At 37.2% G+C, this 16,168-nt stretch overlaps 1 protein-coding gene across 1 annotated transcript in view; it reads right to left on the bottom strand.

Moving 5' to 3' along the window:
* Positions 1-16,168, bottom strand: part of LOC106955290 (short transient receptor potential channel 5-like) — a 65,482-nt gene that overhangs the window by 17,951 nt on the left and 31,363 nt on the right. The window contains exons 6-8 of the mRNA XM_015045394.1: positions 15,112-15,233; positions 7,315-7,510; positions 6,195-6,404 (exon numbers count right to left, since the gene is read on the bottom strand). Coding sequence (XP_014900880.1) covers positions 6,195-6,404; positions 7,315-7,510; positions 15,112-15,233 — 528 coding nt within the window. The remainder of the gene's footprint in view (positions 1-6,194; positions 6,405-7,314; positions 7,511-15,111; positions 15,234-16,168) is intronic.

The raw sequence follows: 16,168 nt of genomic DNA, 5'->3' as shown, positions 1-16,168 counted from the left end.
TTGACGGTACAAATCAGGAGTGATTTACGTCTGCAGCTCTGGAGGAGGAAGTTGTTGAGACCCCAGCGGCTAATTTAAGTGAAGTATCTTAATTTAATTTATTAAAAGTTATTGGGGCTGAGTCAGTGGTTTTTGTCACTACGGAGAAAAATGTAGATGCATTTATCTGCTTAATCTGTGATGGGATCTGGATTCACGGTGAATATTAACTAAACCGCATAAAATGCGACTAAATAGCCGATGTTAATATGATTGTAATTTCACGGATAAAAATGGTACATGACCGATTTTTTTTTTTATGTTGTCGGTCAAGATAACGGATAACAAAAAAAGTCTAGCGCGACCTGCCGCCCTGTCACCAACTCACACACATCTTCATTTACAGTCTTACTTGTAAATCGATTTTTCTTTTCTTGGACGTTTTGATGTTAGCTTGTCGATGTCTCAGTTTTATTCGCTGGGAAAATCAATAAGCAGCTTGAGGTGACTCTGCTGCTCTCTAGTGGCGAGGAGCCGTAATGCTGGCTGGTTAACAATCGGAATGCATTATGGGAGATGTAGTTTGTAGTCAATTCGTGCTCAAAACCTATTTTAAGTCAATTGTTGGCCAATAAAATTTCTTTTAAAAATTTGCGGCACCTGAACTGATTTTATGATGTAATGATCCATATTTATCCCACCATGCAGGGGAATGCATAGCACCCAAATCTGCTTTTAATTACATTAGTAAAACCTTTTCAAATGAAGATAGCCCAAAATCATATTTTTATTGCTCAGAATAGATTAAATCTTTTTCAGTTTTCTCCAGTCGACCCCAAACTAAATTAGTAAAGTGGTTGCCTTTCTGCCAAAAGCAGAAACATGCAAAACCCTTTTGAAATTTTGGATCTACAGTGATTTACATTTTCCTTTACTACAAAAAAACACTCCAATTATTTTCTTTGTTGCATTCAACAAGAATGCAACAAGTGGTTTCTGGATGGTAATTCACCAACAAAACACTTATCCTTCCCAGCAGCCATTGTACAGTGGATACAGCGGCAACAATAGCTGACCAAATGCGCTCGACTGTTAATAATAAATTAGTGGAGCACTGCTGGGGTTGCTAGGTAACGGCGCAGTGCCTGCTGATTGTAACTCAGTAATTGGAAGGATTTTGAATTGACTTGTTTTCCAGACACCAAAAAACATTGTGTTCTTGCCAGAAAACGACTGGGTGTTTTTTGTTTGTTTTTTTACACTTGGGCTGTTTTTAAAAGCAGTAGAGACTCAAATGGAAATATAAAATTGTGCAAAAATAGAATTTTGAATAATAGGTCCCCTTAAGGTGTCGGACATTAGAAACAAATGGGCCGGTGGTTTGGATTATACCAGTTTGTCGAATTTATCATAAGCAGTGACATTTGTCTGTGTTCCAATCAATGGACTTTCTTATGTGACGTCAGAAACGTCAACCTAACGGTACCGTACCATCATCCTACAGACCCAGGTATGGTGCGGTATAGGTTGGTTGTTTATGGGTCGTTTCTACAATAGAAACAGTTAACGAACTGAACTGACCCATGCCGTACCGCTCAGTGGAAACGAGGCACAGGAGAGCATCAATGACTCAGGCAGCAGGTCCCAACAGAACCCAGATCAGCATCCCAACTAATGAAGGCATCACTTGCCTCAGTTAAGGTCAGAGCTAATGATCCAAAAGAAAGGGCAAAATGGTCTTAAAGGAAGAAAATAAAACATTGATGATAAAAAAACATGAAAGCCTGTCTCACATCAAAAAACATTTCGATAACCGAAACGTTTGGGAACATAATTTATAACTTGGACTGTGATTCTGACGTTTTACCGTATTAATGCTGCCTTGAGGAAAATAACAAGGGTTTGGACTTGCCTAGTCAAAGTCTGGACTAAAATCTGATTCAGATGCTGAGAAGCAACCCGAAACATGCCAGGTTTTGAAATTACTTCACTCCAAAGGTTGCTACTTTTTAACAGAGGCCCAGGTCATTTTGGAAGATTTTCCCCATAAAAACGTAATCAACATTTAAATACTATTTTTAATACTTACTCACGTTATATTTGATCAAAATGTCTAATAATCTGAAATGTTTAAACTACAACTAAGAGCTACATTTTTCCAATGTATCATTTTGCTAACTGTTAGAGTTAGCAAAATAACTAACCAACAGCTGCTAACAGCTAGCCAAGCTGCTAACAACAACCTAATTCTTCAGAGGTTTGGAGTAAATCTCATCCAAGAGCAACACTGAAGTGTGAAAAACTACAATTACCTTCAACAGAAATTCATTGTCTTCACATTTCACGCTGCTGTGTTCAGTTATCCATGTTCATTTTAATTCCTGCTTAGTTTAATATGCAGTGTTTCACACTCATCTGTCCTCTCTTCTTCCTGCTGTCTGCTAACAAAACACTGACACATTTCTATCTGCAGCCGTCTTTCCTTACTGAACAATCTTTGCTTTCAGGGTCTCACGCCGCTCTGATGCTCACTCTCTGATCATGCACATAAACACAAACTCTCTCCTGCGATCAGATCTCTGCAGAGCCGTGTGCCTCTCTGAACCTACGTGGGCTGGTTGGCTTATATAACTCAGCTGACTTCAGTTGAGGTGAACACGCCAGCTGCAGTCAATGCGTGTGTGTGATGGTGTGAAAAAGCCTCATCAGTGTGTGCCGATGGCTCTCGGTGTCTCTCCAAATGACTGGACTGTTGCATGTGTTTATCAGGACATGTTCATCTGTCGATGTTCCTTCTGCACTTCCAGACACGCAGCTGATGCCAGTCATGTGTGGTGGGACAGTGTTTCTGTAAAATTGCTGCCTTTAAACGTCTCAAATGTACTTTAAAACGCCTCGTTTCTGAAATGTGCTGTACAAATAAAATTTGATTGATTGATTGATCTCAAGTGACAGTTTGCTAGTATTTCATCTACAGCAGCAAGAGCTCAGTGTGAGAATCAGTGAAAAACTTAATGAAGTACTCAAGCTAACTGGTTTGAGTGAAGTACACAGAGTGTAGCCAAGCTAACAGATATAAATGGTAAAGCTAACAGCTATCCATAATCAAGCAGGCAGTAATTCATAATCACACATAGCCAAGCTAATATATATCAACAGTAAAGCTAATAGCTATCAACAGTCAAGTTATGTATTGACTGACTGATAGTCAAGCTAAAAACTATCCATAATCAAACCAGCCACTGCCTATAGCTAAGCTAACAGTTATAGTCAATACATAGTCAAACTAACCATTAGCTGTAAAGCTAACAGCTATCCAAAGCTAAGCTAACAGCTATAAATAGTCAAGTTAACAACAATCCATAATCAAACTAGCCACTACCCACAGAAAAGCTAACAGCTTTACATAGTCAAGCTAGCAATAATTCATAGTCAAACTAACCACGACTCATAGCAAAGCTAACAGGTAGCTATAGTCAAGCTAACTATCATCTAGAGTCAAATTAATCACTAGTCATTATAAAGCTACCTATAGCAAAGCTAACAGCTATTCATAGTCAAGCTAATAGCTATCCATAGTAAAGCTAACAGCTATCCATTGCCGAGCTATGGATTGACTGACAGTGAAGCTAAAAACTATCCATCATCAAACTATCCACTATCCACAGAAAAGCTAACAGCTATGCTTAGTCAAGTTAGTAATAATTCACAGTCAGATTAACCACGACTCATAGCAAAGCTAACAGGTAGCCATAGTCAAGCTAACTACTATCTAGAGTCAAACTAATCACTAGTCATTATAAAGCTACCTATAGCAAAGCTAGCAGCTATTCATAGTAAAGCTAATGGCTACAACAGCCAAGTTAACCATAGCCAATATAACAGCTATCCATAGTCAGCAAACAGCCACTAATATTCATGGTTATAATCAAAGGTTTGCATGAATCAGATTAAAAATAAAAAAGAACAGTTGATTGTTCAAGAGAGTACACCAAGTTTAAGTTAAACACTAACTGACATCAGAGAAATTAGAGCCTTACATAAAAAGCTTTATCTTGTAAAAATGTCTTATATAGTGTTCGGCTGAACTGCAAGAAAAGATTTGACCTGATAGAAATTTACCCATGAACTGTCTCTGATTTGAGTTGTTGAGTCCTTCATCAGAATTTCTCTTTCTGAACTGTGATCAGTTTCAAGTAAGATACTGACAGCGTACAAATACCCTAAAGAACCCCAAATCAAGCCTTTTGTCATTAAATAAGTCCTGAAAATATAATCCTGCCACCAAAAAACAAAGAAATCACCATCAACAAATGAAACTGAAAATTAAATGCTAAAGAAAAGTTACATAAACATATTTATCTGTATTTGTATCTTATGAACGGGGAAAACATTAATCTAATCAGCCAAGAACCTTTTATTTCCACTCGGTGCTGTTGGGTCGGTACAACCTGACCAGGCTCCTGCCAGAGGCTCTTTAGGAGGTTAATCGTTCAGCAATTTATTATTTTTTTTCTGCTGTAGCATTTATCAGGGCTGCTAACCATAATTGCTTTCTTTCTGATTAACTGCAGGTGTAAATCAAAATAATCTGTTTTCAATCAAATAAATCGTCTCAGTCACTGTAATCAAAATAAAAAGAGCCGCAACAGCAGTTCAGTCTGGATAATCAGAGCCCAATTAATCAAGACGCTGCAAGAAGCATAAATATTGTTTTTAGGCTAATTAGAGCTAGCAAAGGAAGATTTACACAAGCATAAAACTTCCTTTTAAATCTTTTTTACCCTCTATTTTGACTAGTATTAATGAATTTCCATAAAACATTTCTAAATTTGGTTTTAACTTTCAAGCATTGCAGGTTTCCACTTATTTGTCTTGCAGTTTTTCTCTGCGGCTGCAAGTCGATCATCATCCAGCATTTTGTGTTGCTTTCTAATATTTTCTTCGGCTCAACTTTTCTCATTAAATAACTGTCGCTGCTGATACAACACGCTGAATATAACATGATTTATGATTCTGGGTTGATTGTTTGGAAATGTGACCTCCTTGGATTACGCACACTGTTTCATAACGGCCTCGGCGGCAGCTCATAATTCATATATTATGGTTGTAAATGAAGGCTGCTGTGGAAAAACCAGACACCGCTCTGCTGGAAAAGTTGTTTCTTTAGTTTTTTTTTATTTTACTACGGGGATAGAAAAACAACAATTTGGTGTTTAAATGCTGAGTGTCAAACTGATTTTCATTTTGGGCCATCAAGATTGATAAAAATCATTAACAACCGTCATAGCCGTCTCTGCATTTGATACATACTTCGTAAAATTGAATAATGATCTGATCAATCTCTCCGGGGTTTTGCGATTATTTTTGTAATCAAAATCACAAATTCAGAAATATTTGCAAGAGATTTTGCAATATTTGCGTATGTATGACGTCAAATGCGACGTTTTGCTTCTCACCATGCTGATAACTTGGTATCAAGTAAGGCTGAGGCAGCAGTGTCGTAAAAGTAGGAAATACTGCCACCAGCAGGTGGGAGTCTGCGATAACTGAAACCCAATGTCTGACCGTTTTTGTGGAAAATTGGCAATAAACTCACAATTACAAATTAGCACAAAAATGTGAGTTGCAATAAACTGGAAAGACTGAATGATGTAACTTGACATGACTATTTATAACGTAAATTCATAAAATAATAGTAAAAAGAGATAAAATGAGCAAATGACAGTAACTCAAAGAAGCAAAACAAGTATTTATAATCTTGTGTTGGACAATACATCAATAGCAAAATATATATGTGATAAACATGTGATCAATATCAGAAGTATCAATAATATGTCTGATAGAAAATGAAGTAATTTCACTGAACTCCGATCCAGAACCGCACAGAGGCAGAGAAAAGGTTTTAGCCTCTCCATCTCACTAAGCTAGCTTGGTGGAATCAACTGACTCACTCATTCTTTGGTTACCTAGCAACTCACTCATTCTTTGGTTACCTAGCAACAGCCTGCGAAGTAACTGGCAAAGCAGCAGTTTAAGGTTTTGCCTTATAACTGCGTAGAAATAAAATAACGACAAAATGGAGTGAAAACCGGATAAAACATTAAATGTCAATTCACTAATTTGGCAGGATTTCAGATATTTGAAACAAAAAAAACGAATCAATAATTATTGATATGAAGCGATTTGAAACGCTGTAACTTTGTGATTCTCACCGTGAACTCTCGCAGGTTTTCGCATTTGTGCGAGGCCTCTCCGGGCGGCTGGCCTCTCCTGCACAGCTTGTTGTGGAGCCACATCAGGAGGTACCAGAAGGACTTTGGGCTGGGGATGATGTTGAAGGGAGGGGGCAGCGTGCCGCCCTCGTCGAAGTAGCTCATCCACAGCTTGGTGCGGGCAAACTTCCACTCAATGTCGGCGTGGTCCTGCAAAACCAGGAGAAAACTCTTCAATCTGGAAGATCTTTACATGTCTTCAGGTTCAAACAGTGACAGGAGCTGCGTTTCCGTTGACCAGTTGAGCAATTTGACATTTCGAAAATAAATTTGCTTAATGGAAACACGGTAATTAAAAAAAACAAAAAAAAAAAAACTAAATGTTGATAAAAGTGAGGCGGTCGTCTTTCCCGTATCAAATTGGTTTATTTGGCAAAACTACAATGGAAACACTTTTTTTTCCCCCCACATCGTCACATAATCAACAACCAGATGTTACTACTGCTGGAAACGACGAAGAAGAAGGCAACAGGAAGTAGTAGGAAAATGATGGTGGAGTATATGTTTTTTAGTGATTTGTTGTGTGAGTTTCTTATTTAATGAAAACAACCACAACTGAGTTGCCTCAAAATCAAAAATGTCAACAGCGGTAAAGGAGCCCAGGTAAGATCCCAGAACCAATCTAATATTTTATTGCAAGTGTGAGTACACGAAAAAAAACCCATAAAATCTTATCATGTATATCTATCTGTCTAGTTCTGGTGCAAATATCTAAGAACATTACAAATAAGACAAAAATAACTTACACGTTACTTTTCAGCATATTATTTTACTTAAAACCATGAAACTAGCACTTATTAATGTATATTAAGGAATTATTGAGTTGTATATCTTGCTGAAAATTAACTTGTTAGTTAGTTTTGTCTTACTCCAAGATGTTTACACTAAAAACTAGACAAGAATATTTGATAAGATGTTGCGTTTTTGCAGTGTTTGGCCTCCAGCTGAAAAACACAATAAACCATTTAGAAGTAATTATTAAACATTTGTGGACACTGTGACCTCTGTTTAGTCATGTTCCTGACTAGAGGAGCTGCAATCGCTTCAGGTTGTAACTCACAGCGATGAGTTGGTAGGAGTTGTTCATCATGGCGATGAGCATGTTCAGCAGAACCACCAGAGAGATGACGTTGTACGTCCCGAACATCGTCGCCCCGACGAACTCGGTGAACTCGTGCCGAGCTTTCACGTTGGTGACGTAAAGGTTGAGCAGCCCAAATATGGACCAGAAGAGCGACTGGAGAGTCTCAAACAACCTGGAAGGGAACAGAAAGACGACAATTAATGTGACATTAACATAAAGATCTGCAGAGAAACTAAGAGGATGAACCATAAATAACACCTTGGTTAGTCAAATGTCCACAACTCTGAGCTCTCACAGGGTTTTTATTAAAGTAAAACAATAATAAATGGTCAAAACATGACATTCAAAGCTGCGACACCATCTTTATCTGAAAAGGATTTTTGAGAATTTTTAAAATTTAAACAGTCATCTTTAGAAATTATGAGAAATAAAGCTTGTAAACAATGCTTTTCCATATTTTATTCCATTTCTGAAGGCAAAATAAGTAAAAATACAGAATATTCCTGTGCACTTCTGTACTCTGCACATTGTATGAACTACAAATATTGTGCAGATTATTTTATTAATCAGCTTTTAATTTAGTTTATTAAACCTGGCTATTAATGGGAACCGTTTTGAAAGAAAGCGACCCAAAAGAATTTGAAAACTGGACGTCTTTGGTCTAGTTTCTAGTGGATATATTTTATTTAGAAAAAACTAACTTAAAAGTAACTTATCAAGATACAGAAGCTTGTTTTAAGTAACTAATTCCTTAATATTAAAGTGCGGATAAATTTCCCCAAGTTATAAGTGAAACAATCTGCCAATAGTTCCTTTTCATCAATATTAAGGAATTATTTACTTAAAACAAGCTCCTACATCTTGATAAGTTACTTTTAAGTTAGTTTTGTCTTAATTCAAGTGAACTGAAATATTTTGTGTTTTTGCAGTGAACAAACAGGGAAAATTCATTTTAAGGTTTGGATCATTGAATGACGTCCTTTTCCTATAAAAAAAAAACAAATAATCCAAATAATAAAAAGAAAATTTGGCTTTGTTATTTTCTTGATTCGATAATTTTGATAAAAAGTTTGGACACCAAAACAATCTGAACATCCTCGCCTAAAACCTCCCGGCCTGTTAAACCAAGAAGCTCGATAAGTCGCTTTATTGAGATACAAAAGTAGAAAATTTGCTGATCTCGACTCAGAGGCAGCTCCATATTTCCATATTTCCATATTTCCATGTCTTCCTCCTGCTTTCTGAGTTGTTGTCGTTTTTCCCTCCCTGATCTCTTTCTCCATCCTTCATCTTTCCTCGCTTCTCTCTGTCCCCTGCTTGCCTTCGCGTGTCTCTTTGTGCCGCCGTCACCGTTACAACTGCGGCTGCTGAATTTTTGATGAAGCAACAATTGGCGGCGCTCGACGCTACATCAAGAGAACGACACAGACGGGGGGGAGGGGTTTCTATATTTATGCTGCATAAAATATTCAGGGATGCAGCGTTTATTCTGGTTGTGGTGAACGGCAGGATTGTTGCGCTGCAGGAACATTTGATCAGTCGGTGCGCAGGCTGTTTTTCTCCCTCAGAGCATCATCTGAGTGATGTGGAGGTGAAATCTGTAAGTCACAGAGGTGAGAGGCTGGGTGTGTTGAGTAAGCGAGGAGAGAAACGGAGGGAGAAAAGATGGGAATTAAATCAACGGCGAACGAAGCAGCCGAGCGTGATATTGTGTGGGTTATGACACGGGAAAGATGGGAGGACGAGAAGAGAAAGGGATGAAACTCCATCATTTTATGTTTCATTATTTCAATTATTCCCCACTTTTCGCCTCGTGGTGCCGTTCATAGACATTTCACAGCAGATAGCCACCGCCTGGTTCAGGCAGTCAAACTGACTGTCAGTCAAATTCAGGCATCAGTTTGAGTCCGATTATGATTCAGGTGTTTTGTTTTCTTCGTTTCAGCTCATCCTACAGGTTTTCCATACGATCCAGGTTTGATTTTTATCATATCAACAATTTCTGTGTTAATTTGGAAATATATTTGGACTAATGTATGCTTTCTAGAGGAAGTAAACAGGTTTATCGTCATATTTCAAATGCCAAACACTCTCAACGAGGCTCCAAGGGTTTTTGGAAGAGAAGCAAACTTTCACCATAGCCGACTGCGAGGATCAGGTGATTTTTAACATATTCATTGTTTCCTTTACACCAGATCAACCTGGTAAATATCAAGATATATTTATACATCTGGCAAAATCAAATGACTCTTTTTTTATCACTTTTTTTTAAAAAAAGAGGCAGTTTATGTATCTTCTTGGCACATAGTATCACTTTATAGCACAATCAAGTAACTGTTACTTTTAGTTATATAAAAAGACTATATATATATATATATATCAAAAACGACTCTAAAATTGGGCCTCTGTCTCTTTAAGAAGCTCCTGCTCTTTCCAGCACATCTTCACAACAATACTTCTCCATTAAATCATCCACAGCCGCCGTTTGGAGTGTTGGACTGAGAACTAGTTCGTATGATGAGCTCAGCACTATTTGTCACAAAATCATAGCAAGACAAAGGAAGTTAAGAAAAAGAAAGCACAGCTAAAAACAACGGCCTTTTGTGGTGGGACTGTGATGCTGTGATGCACATCAGTGGAACAGAATTTCATGATTATATAAAAGTCGGGTTAAATGCGATCTGACCAACTGACTGCAGGCACTTTGAAAATAATCTGATTTAGTACCACATACAGACAAATCAGATTTTTGGGGTGAGAAAAGATTAGAATCGAACCATTTACTCTTCTGTGAAAAGTTGGATATGGACAAATAATAATAATAATAATACTAAAACAAATCAGATTTGGGTTTTAAATGCCGCCTTAGTTTCATCTGAGCAAAAACTCGATACTTAAAGTCCCAAAAGATTTTAACGATCTCCACTCATTCATGTTGGTGATGGTAGGACAGAAAAAGGTCGAATGAAAAAATATGGCAACACTTTACTTGAATGTTTTCAACCATTGTCATACAGTGTCATTCTGTAAATAATGGCACTTTTAATGTACAGTTGCATTAAAAGTGTCAACTTTGCCATATTTGGTTAATAATGACATAACTTTGCACTAAAAGAGTCATTATTTATCGAATGACAAAGATTTCTGAAGACTCCTTCATGTTTGTTGTTACATCATGTTTATGATCCAGCTGGATAAAGTGTTTCCAAAAAGACAAGCTTTTAGAGCTTTAAACAATCATCCTTCAACTCTACAAGCGACTTTCCCAAAAAGCCCCATCGTCCTCCTCCTCTCTTATCCAGCTGGCTCCTCTTCCTCTCCTCTCATCTCTCACTCCACTAAGCCGAGTCATAAACTGCTCCAGCTGATCCTCGCAGCTACTCAGTCATTTCACTGTTATACTTCTGCAGTTTATGTGGGAGGTGAACCGAGAAGAGACGCAGTGTGTGTTGCTGCATTCACTTTTTCTGTGTCAGAAAACAAAGCGCGCCCGTGTGTTTACACTCGGCAAACCGACCTCGTGGAGTTAATTCACTCCACTGTACGGCGCTCGTCTTTTGTAGGAACAAGAACATTTCTGTGTGTTTTCCAGCAGACTGAGGACTAAAAACTGGAGCTTTGTGTTGCTAAATACTGACTAAATAGACATATGAGCTCAACAACAAAGATATTTATAGTTTTAAATGTTATTTAGGTTATTCAACCATCAGATTAGTATTTAGGAACCTCTGATCATTTATTTAGCTGTTTTAGAATTGTTTAAGACCAAATTTAAGATCTTTTAAGTCAATTATGAATGGGATGTAAAACCTGCATCACTACAGAAATGTACAAATTTTGTCCAGCAAATTGGCAAAAAAAATAAAATAAATCTTCGTAGGTAGCTATATTAGCAGGTAGTTAGCAGTAGCCTCAACCATCTTGAATTACAGAATGCAATGAAGATGATTGAGTCTGACTAAAACTTTCACCTGACAGAAAAAAAAACAGAAAAATATAAATACATATAAAATACAAGGTTAAATAGTTCTGCCAAAACAAAGTTTAAGATGTATGATTAACATATTAAAGATTAACCTACTTTTAAAAATCAATTTAACAAATACGGACACCTTGTTAAAGGTATCAGTCAGGACGTGGATCTCAACATGGAGTTATTTTTAAATGCTTAATGAACATTTTCCCCCACACACAAACCTACAAAATAAGAAATAGGCTATAAGGTTTGACAGCAGACAATGTAGTTGGACGTAGTGTTTGGGACGTCTGTGCTAGATGCTACATATTTAGCATTGAGATGCTATTTTAGCCTTGAATAGATTCGCTGGCAGGCTAACTCTTTTTAGCGCAACTTGAACACAACAACAGTCTTCTCCAGCGTCCAATCAGATCAATTTTAGAAGCAAAATTTAACCCCCCAGTGAACTAAAAGAAGGAACTTTGTCGTCCATCTCTGCTAGCGGACGTAGCTTGTGCGTCAGATTTAAGGCCGTACCAGAAACGTGAGAAAACAAAAGTTCCGGCCGAACAAAAATTTAATTGGTGTTAACATTTTTAACGCTTTAAAAATACATAATTAATGAATTTGTACCAACTATTTGTTGCAGTTAATATAATACAAATTGATTTAAATTTTAAACTAGTAAATATAAAATAGTTACATTTAAAATAAGTAAGGTGTTTTAAAAACATTATTTCAAATAAACAATTTCAACATGTGTATAGGCAGGTTCTGCAAAGTCTGGGGCAAAAACAAAGTAAAAGGTTTTTGACTCCATCCATAAAAAAATAATGCAGTTATGGATGATGGACCAGGAAAAAGTACATGAGATGCTTGACAATTCATATAAAAATCTGATAAAAAAGGACAAACATTATGTAAAACAAGAAGCAGATAAATAAACATCACCAGATCCAAATATATCTGAATAGATTTTTATTTAACTTCAGATTTAGAGCAGTATAAATTGATTCTAACCAAAAAATAATCAAATTTAAATTAAAACTGTCACTTTTCTAATAAAACAACTTTGTGCAGAATAACACCTCAATAATTCTGAGGTTAAAATGCATTTCGATAATCAGTAAAACTAATTGTTGAACTAATTATTTCAATGTTTACAACTGAGATGTTTCATTTGGTTTGACCAAGCAGAGTCTGCAAACCCCAGAGAAAGAGAGCTTTGTGTAAAAGTAAATAGACGAGGGACCACAGAGTGTGAAAGAAAATGAGAGATTTTACAGGCTTGTGTGAAGGGAAAGAAGAGAGAGACACACACAAGTATGAATGCTGCCTGTGTGAAGCAATCTAACACATTAGTAGTGATAAGTGTGTGAAGTACAGATGAGTGAGAGGAGGAGGAGGGAGATGAGACACCTGAGCAGAAACAGGAAGTGATCCTGTGAAAAAAACCTCCAAAATCATGATAAGTGTGTGAATTAGAGAGTGAAAGACACACGCACACACACACACGCAGACAGAGAAGAGGAAATAATCCTTGCATTGTAAACTCATGAATAATGATGCAGACCGCGCTGCCTGCGGGACTGCAATCACTCCGTTTGCATAATGCGTCATCTCAGCTGTCTCCTCGGCGCGCTGCATGCTCATTTGGCTTCAGCGTGACGCTGATTTCTGTCCCACAGCTTCTGGTCCTGCAGCAGCCAATCAGAGCTGATGCACCGGAGTTAAACCACGAGAGGAGCAACAAGATCATTTCTAGTTCTATCGGTGCTTAATCAGGGCTTTCAGCAACTCAAATTTAAGACCTTTTAAGACCACTCTGAATAAAATTTCGTCCAGCCAACTGGCGATGGATTTGCACTAGACCCCAAAAGCTAGCTAGCTAGCAAGAGTATATTAGCAGCTAGTTAGCGAGTCACAGAAAGTACTTTTCTGTCTGAATGCGATAGAAAAATACCACAAGTAAAAATAAATATAGTATACAATATTAAATAGTCCTATAAAGACTAAATTTAAGACCAGTGATTAACACGTTAAAGGCTTTTTAAGATGAATTTAAGACTTTTTAAGGCCTTAATGTTCGATACATGAATATACGACTTTTTAAGGATGTGCAGACACTCTGTTAACGTCTTTCAAAGTATCAGTCAGAATGTGGATCTGAACATAGAGTTATTTTTAAATGCTTAATGAAAAACACGATATCGATCTGATGTCTCGCGCACATAAACCCACAGAAAAAAGCAGGAGGTCATAAAGTTTAACAGACAACGTAGTTGATATTTGACCTGAAAAACATTTCTGTGATTACCTCAAATATCAAATCAACATCAAAAACACTTTTGAAAACAGTTTCATTTTGTCATATAATTTGATGCTTTGCTTGCCGTTTTTATGAAAGTATTTGACAAAATGTAATGTTTATTGCTTGTTTCATGTCTTTTTGATGACGTGAAACAAGCATGTCATCATGCTTGTTGACATGCTTGCTTTTTGATTAATATTTAATCAAAAAAGCTGCCTTTTTGATTAAATATGACACAAATTAACTTGACTTTTGTGCAAAACTTTGGTATCTTTCATGAGAAAACTTATTTTCATCCAACCAGAAATGGTTGGGAAACTGTGCGTCACAAATGGCGCTGCTCTTTGAGAATCTCACACTTTTCTCCCATTAAATACATTTGAATGTGGGAATGTAGCATCATTAACCAGAAATCCAATTTATTGTTCAAGTCTGAGGGGCAAACTTTCCTTTGAGGATTAAAACAGAGGCATAAATAAAGTAAGTATCTTACTTTACATAATTCAGAGTGCAGCAAAGTTCAATCTGATATGTCTCACTGAAAGCGTTAAGACTTTAGGTTCAGCAACATTCATCTTGTGCAGAAATAAAATAATGTGGTGATGACTACATTTTTTTAAGAAATGATCTTTTCTTTGTGACGCAAATGGAGCAGAAACTGTACAATGTAAGGTTGAGGGTGTGATCTGTTGTTTTAGCTCCTGCTCACCTCACAGCTATTGTACCGCAGCTTTTACTGTAATGGAGTCGATAACAGATCAATGACACTATTATCCAAAACAAACCACTTTGCTCATCTAAATTCATCCCACTGACTCTGCTGTTGCCTCTGTCAGCAGCAGCACTCTGCGTCGCTGCTTCCTGTCCGGGTTGCAGCGCTGCCACACCGACGTCTCACTTCGCAAAACCTTCACACGGTTTGAAGAGTTATTTCTCACACAGGTTCAACACTAAAATACTAGAATAATATCCACATCATTATCTGGTAAACTAATTTTTTTATATCTGCAGTTGTCCACTAGAGGGCGCCTGATTATCACCAGGAGATATTAAGGCCAAAGGATGGAAACATTTCACTAAACATGTTTCTGATTCCCAGTTAAAACCATCAGACGTGGGCAGAAACCAGTTACCTTGAGTAACTTTTATGAAAATCTGTACCTCTAGGAATAATCTTAATTTACCATATTTTCTTCTTCTTGAATAATACTTAGAAATAAAGCTGGAGTTACTTTGCTGAATGAAAAGCTTTATAGTTCTGTTATTTTCTATCTGCTGAGACTGTTGATCCATTTAAAGGTCAAGTACTGTCCTAACATTAAATACTTTAAGTACTGGTTTCAAAAGCTTTATATTGTAAGAAAAAAACAATAAAAAGATTTGGAAATGCACTTCTGCCGTAATTTACTATCTTATTATGATATTAAATATTTCTATTTAATTCAAACTTACTTTATTGACTGAAATGTCATTTAATAATTGTGAACAGGTAGCCTGTACTCACGTGGAGAAGGCGTTGTTCTGCCTTTCACAGCGGATCCCCTTGCAGTTGTTCGGTTCTTCTGAAGCCTTGGTCTCGTAGTAGAAGTACAGCTGGTTGAGTCCGTTAGCAAACGCTAACAGAACCTACGCACGAAGATACACAAAAATGCACATTTCCATCTGTTTTCTTCAGCTAAAATCAACTTACAAGTTGATTTTATCAACTTACAAGTTGACTTAAAAAGCTTGTTTTAAGTCAACAATTCCTTAATATTGAATAAAAAGTACTAGTTCCACTGGGGCCGTAACCTAGCAACCCCAGCCAAGCCCAGCCCATCACCTAGCAACCCAGATCTACTTCTACTGGCAGATTATTTCACTTATGACAAGATATTTCCCCCACGTAATAAGTGAAACAATCTGCCAACAGAACTGGTGCTTTTCCATCCATATTAAGGAATTATTTACTTAAAACAAGTTTATATCTGGCTGAAAAGTCATATTTAAGTTAATTTTGTCTTATTTCAAGCTGGACTAAAAATACTTGGTAAGATTTTGTGTTTTTGCAGTGTGCATCCCTGCAGGCTCTTTTTAAGCACAGCTTTGATCTCAAACAGAACAAAAGCAAGCTGCAGTGACGTAGACTTGGAGCCTCAGGCTCACTATGATTGTTTTGGAGCCCACAGGGAGGCGAAGCAGCCCACATGTGAACTGAGTTTTAGGTCAGGAGCTCCCTTGAGAAAGAATTAATAAATCCCAACCGTCGTGACGCAGACCTGCAGCATCTACTAGCTTTAAATTTAAGGATTCAGGATGCATGAATCAAAAGAGATAAAATCTGGGTGTGTAGTGATGAACTCTGATCTGAACCTTCAGAGCCATAAAGTCCCAGTTACAAAGTCGGCCTTCTATCACCTGAAGAACATTTCCAGAATTAGAGAACTGATGTCTCAGCAAGATCTAGAGAAACTCATCAATGCTTTTATCTCTAGTTGATTACTGCAACAGTGTCTTCACAGGTCTGCCTAAAAAATCTGTCAGATCCAGACGCTGCTGCTGGAGTTCTGACTAAAACCAGG

The sequence above is a fragment of the Poecilia latipinna genome, unplaced genomic scaffold (assembly GCF_001443285.1).
Source record: "Poecilia latipinna isolate Pla-1442-1.1 unplaced genomic scaffold, P_latipinna-1.0 Scaffold724, whole genome shotgun sequence".
Lineage (NCBI taxonomy): Eukaryota > Metazoa > Chordata > Actinopteri > Cyprinodontiformes > Poeciliidae > Poecilia > Poecilia latipinna.
Note: the sequence above shows the minus strand (reverse complement) of the source record. Positions and strands in the feature narration are given on the sequence as shown.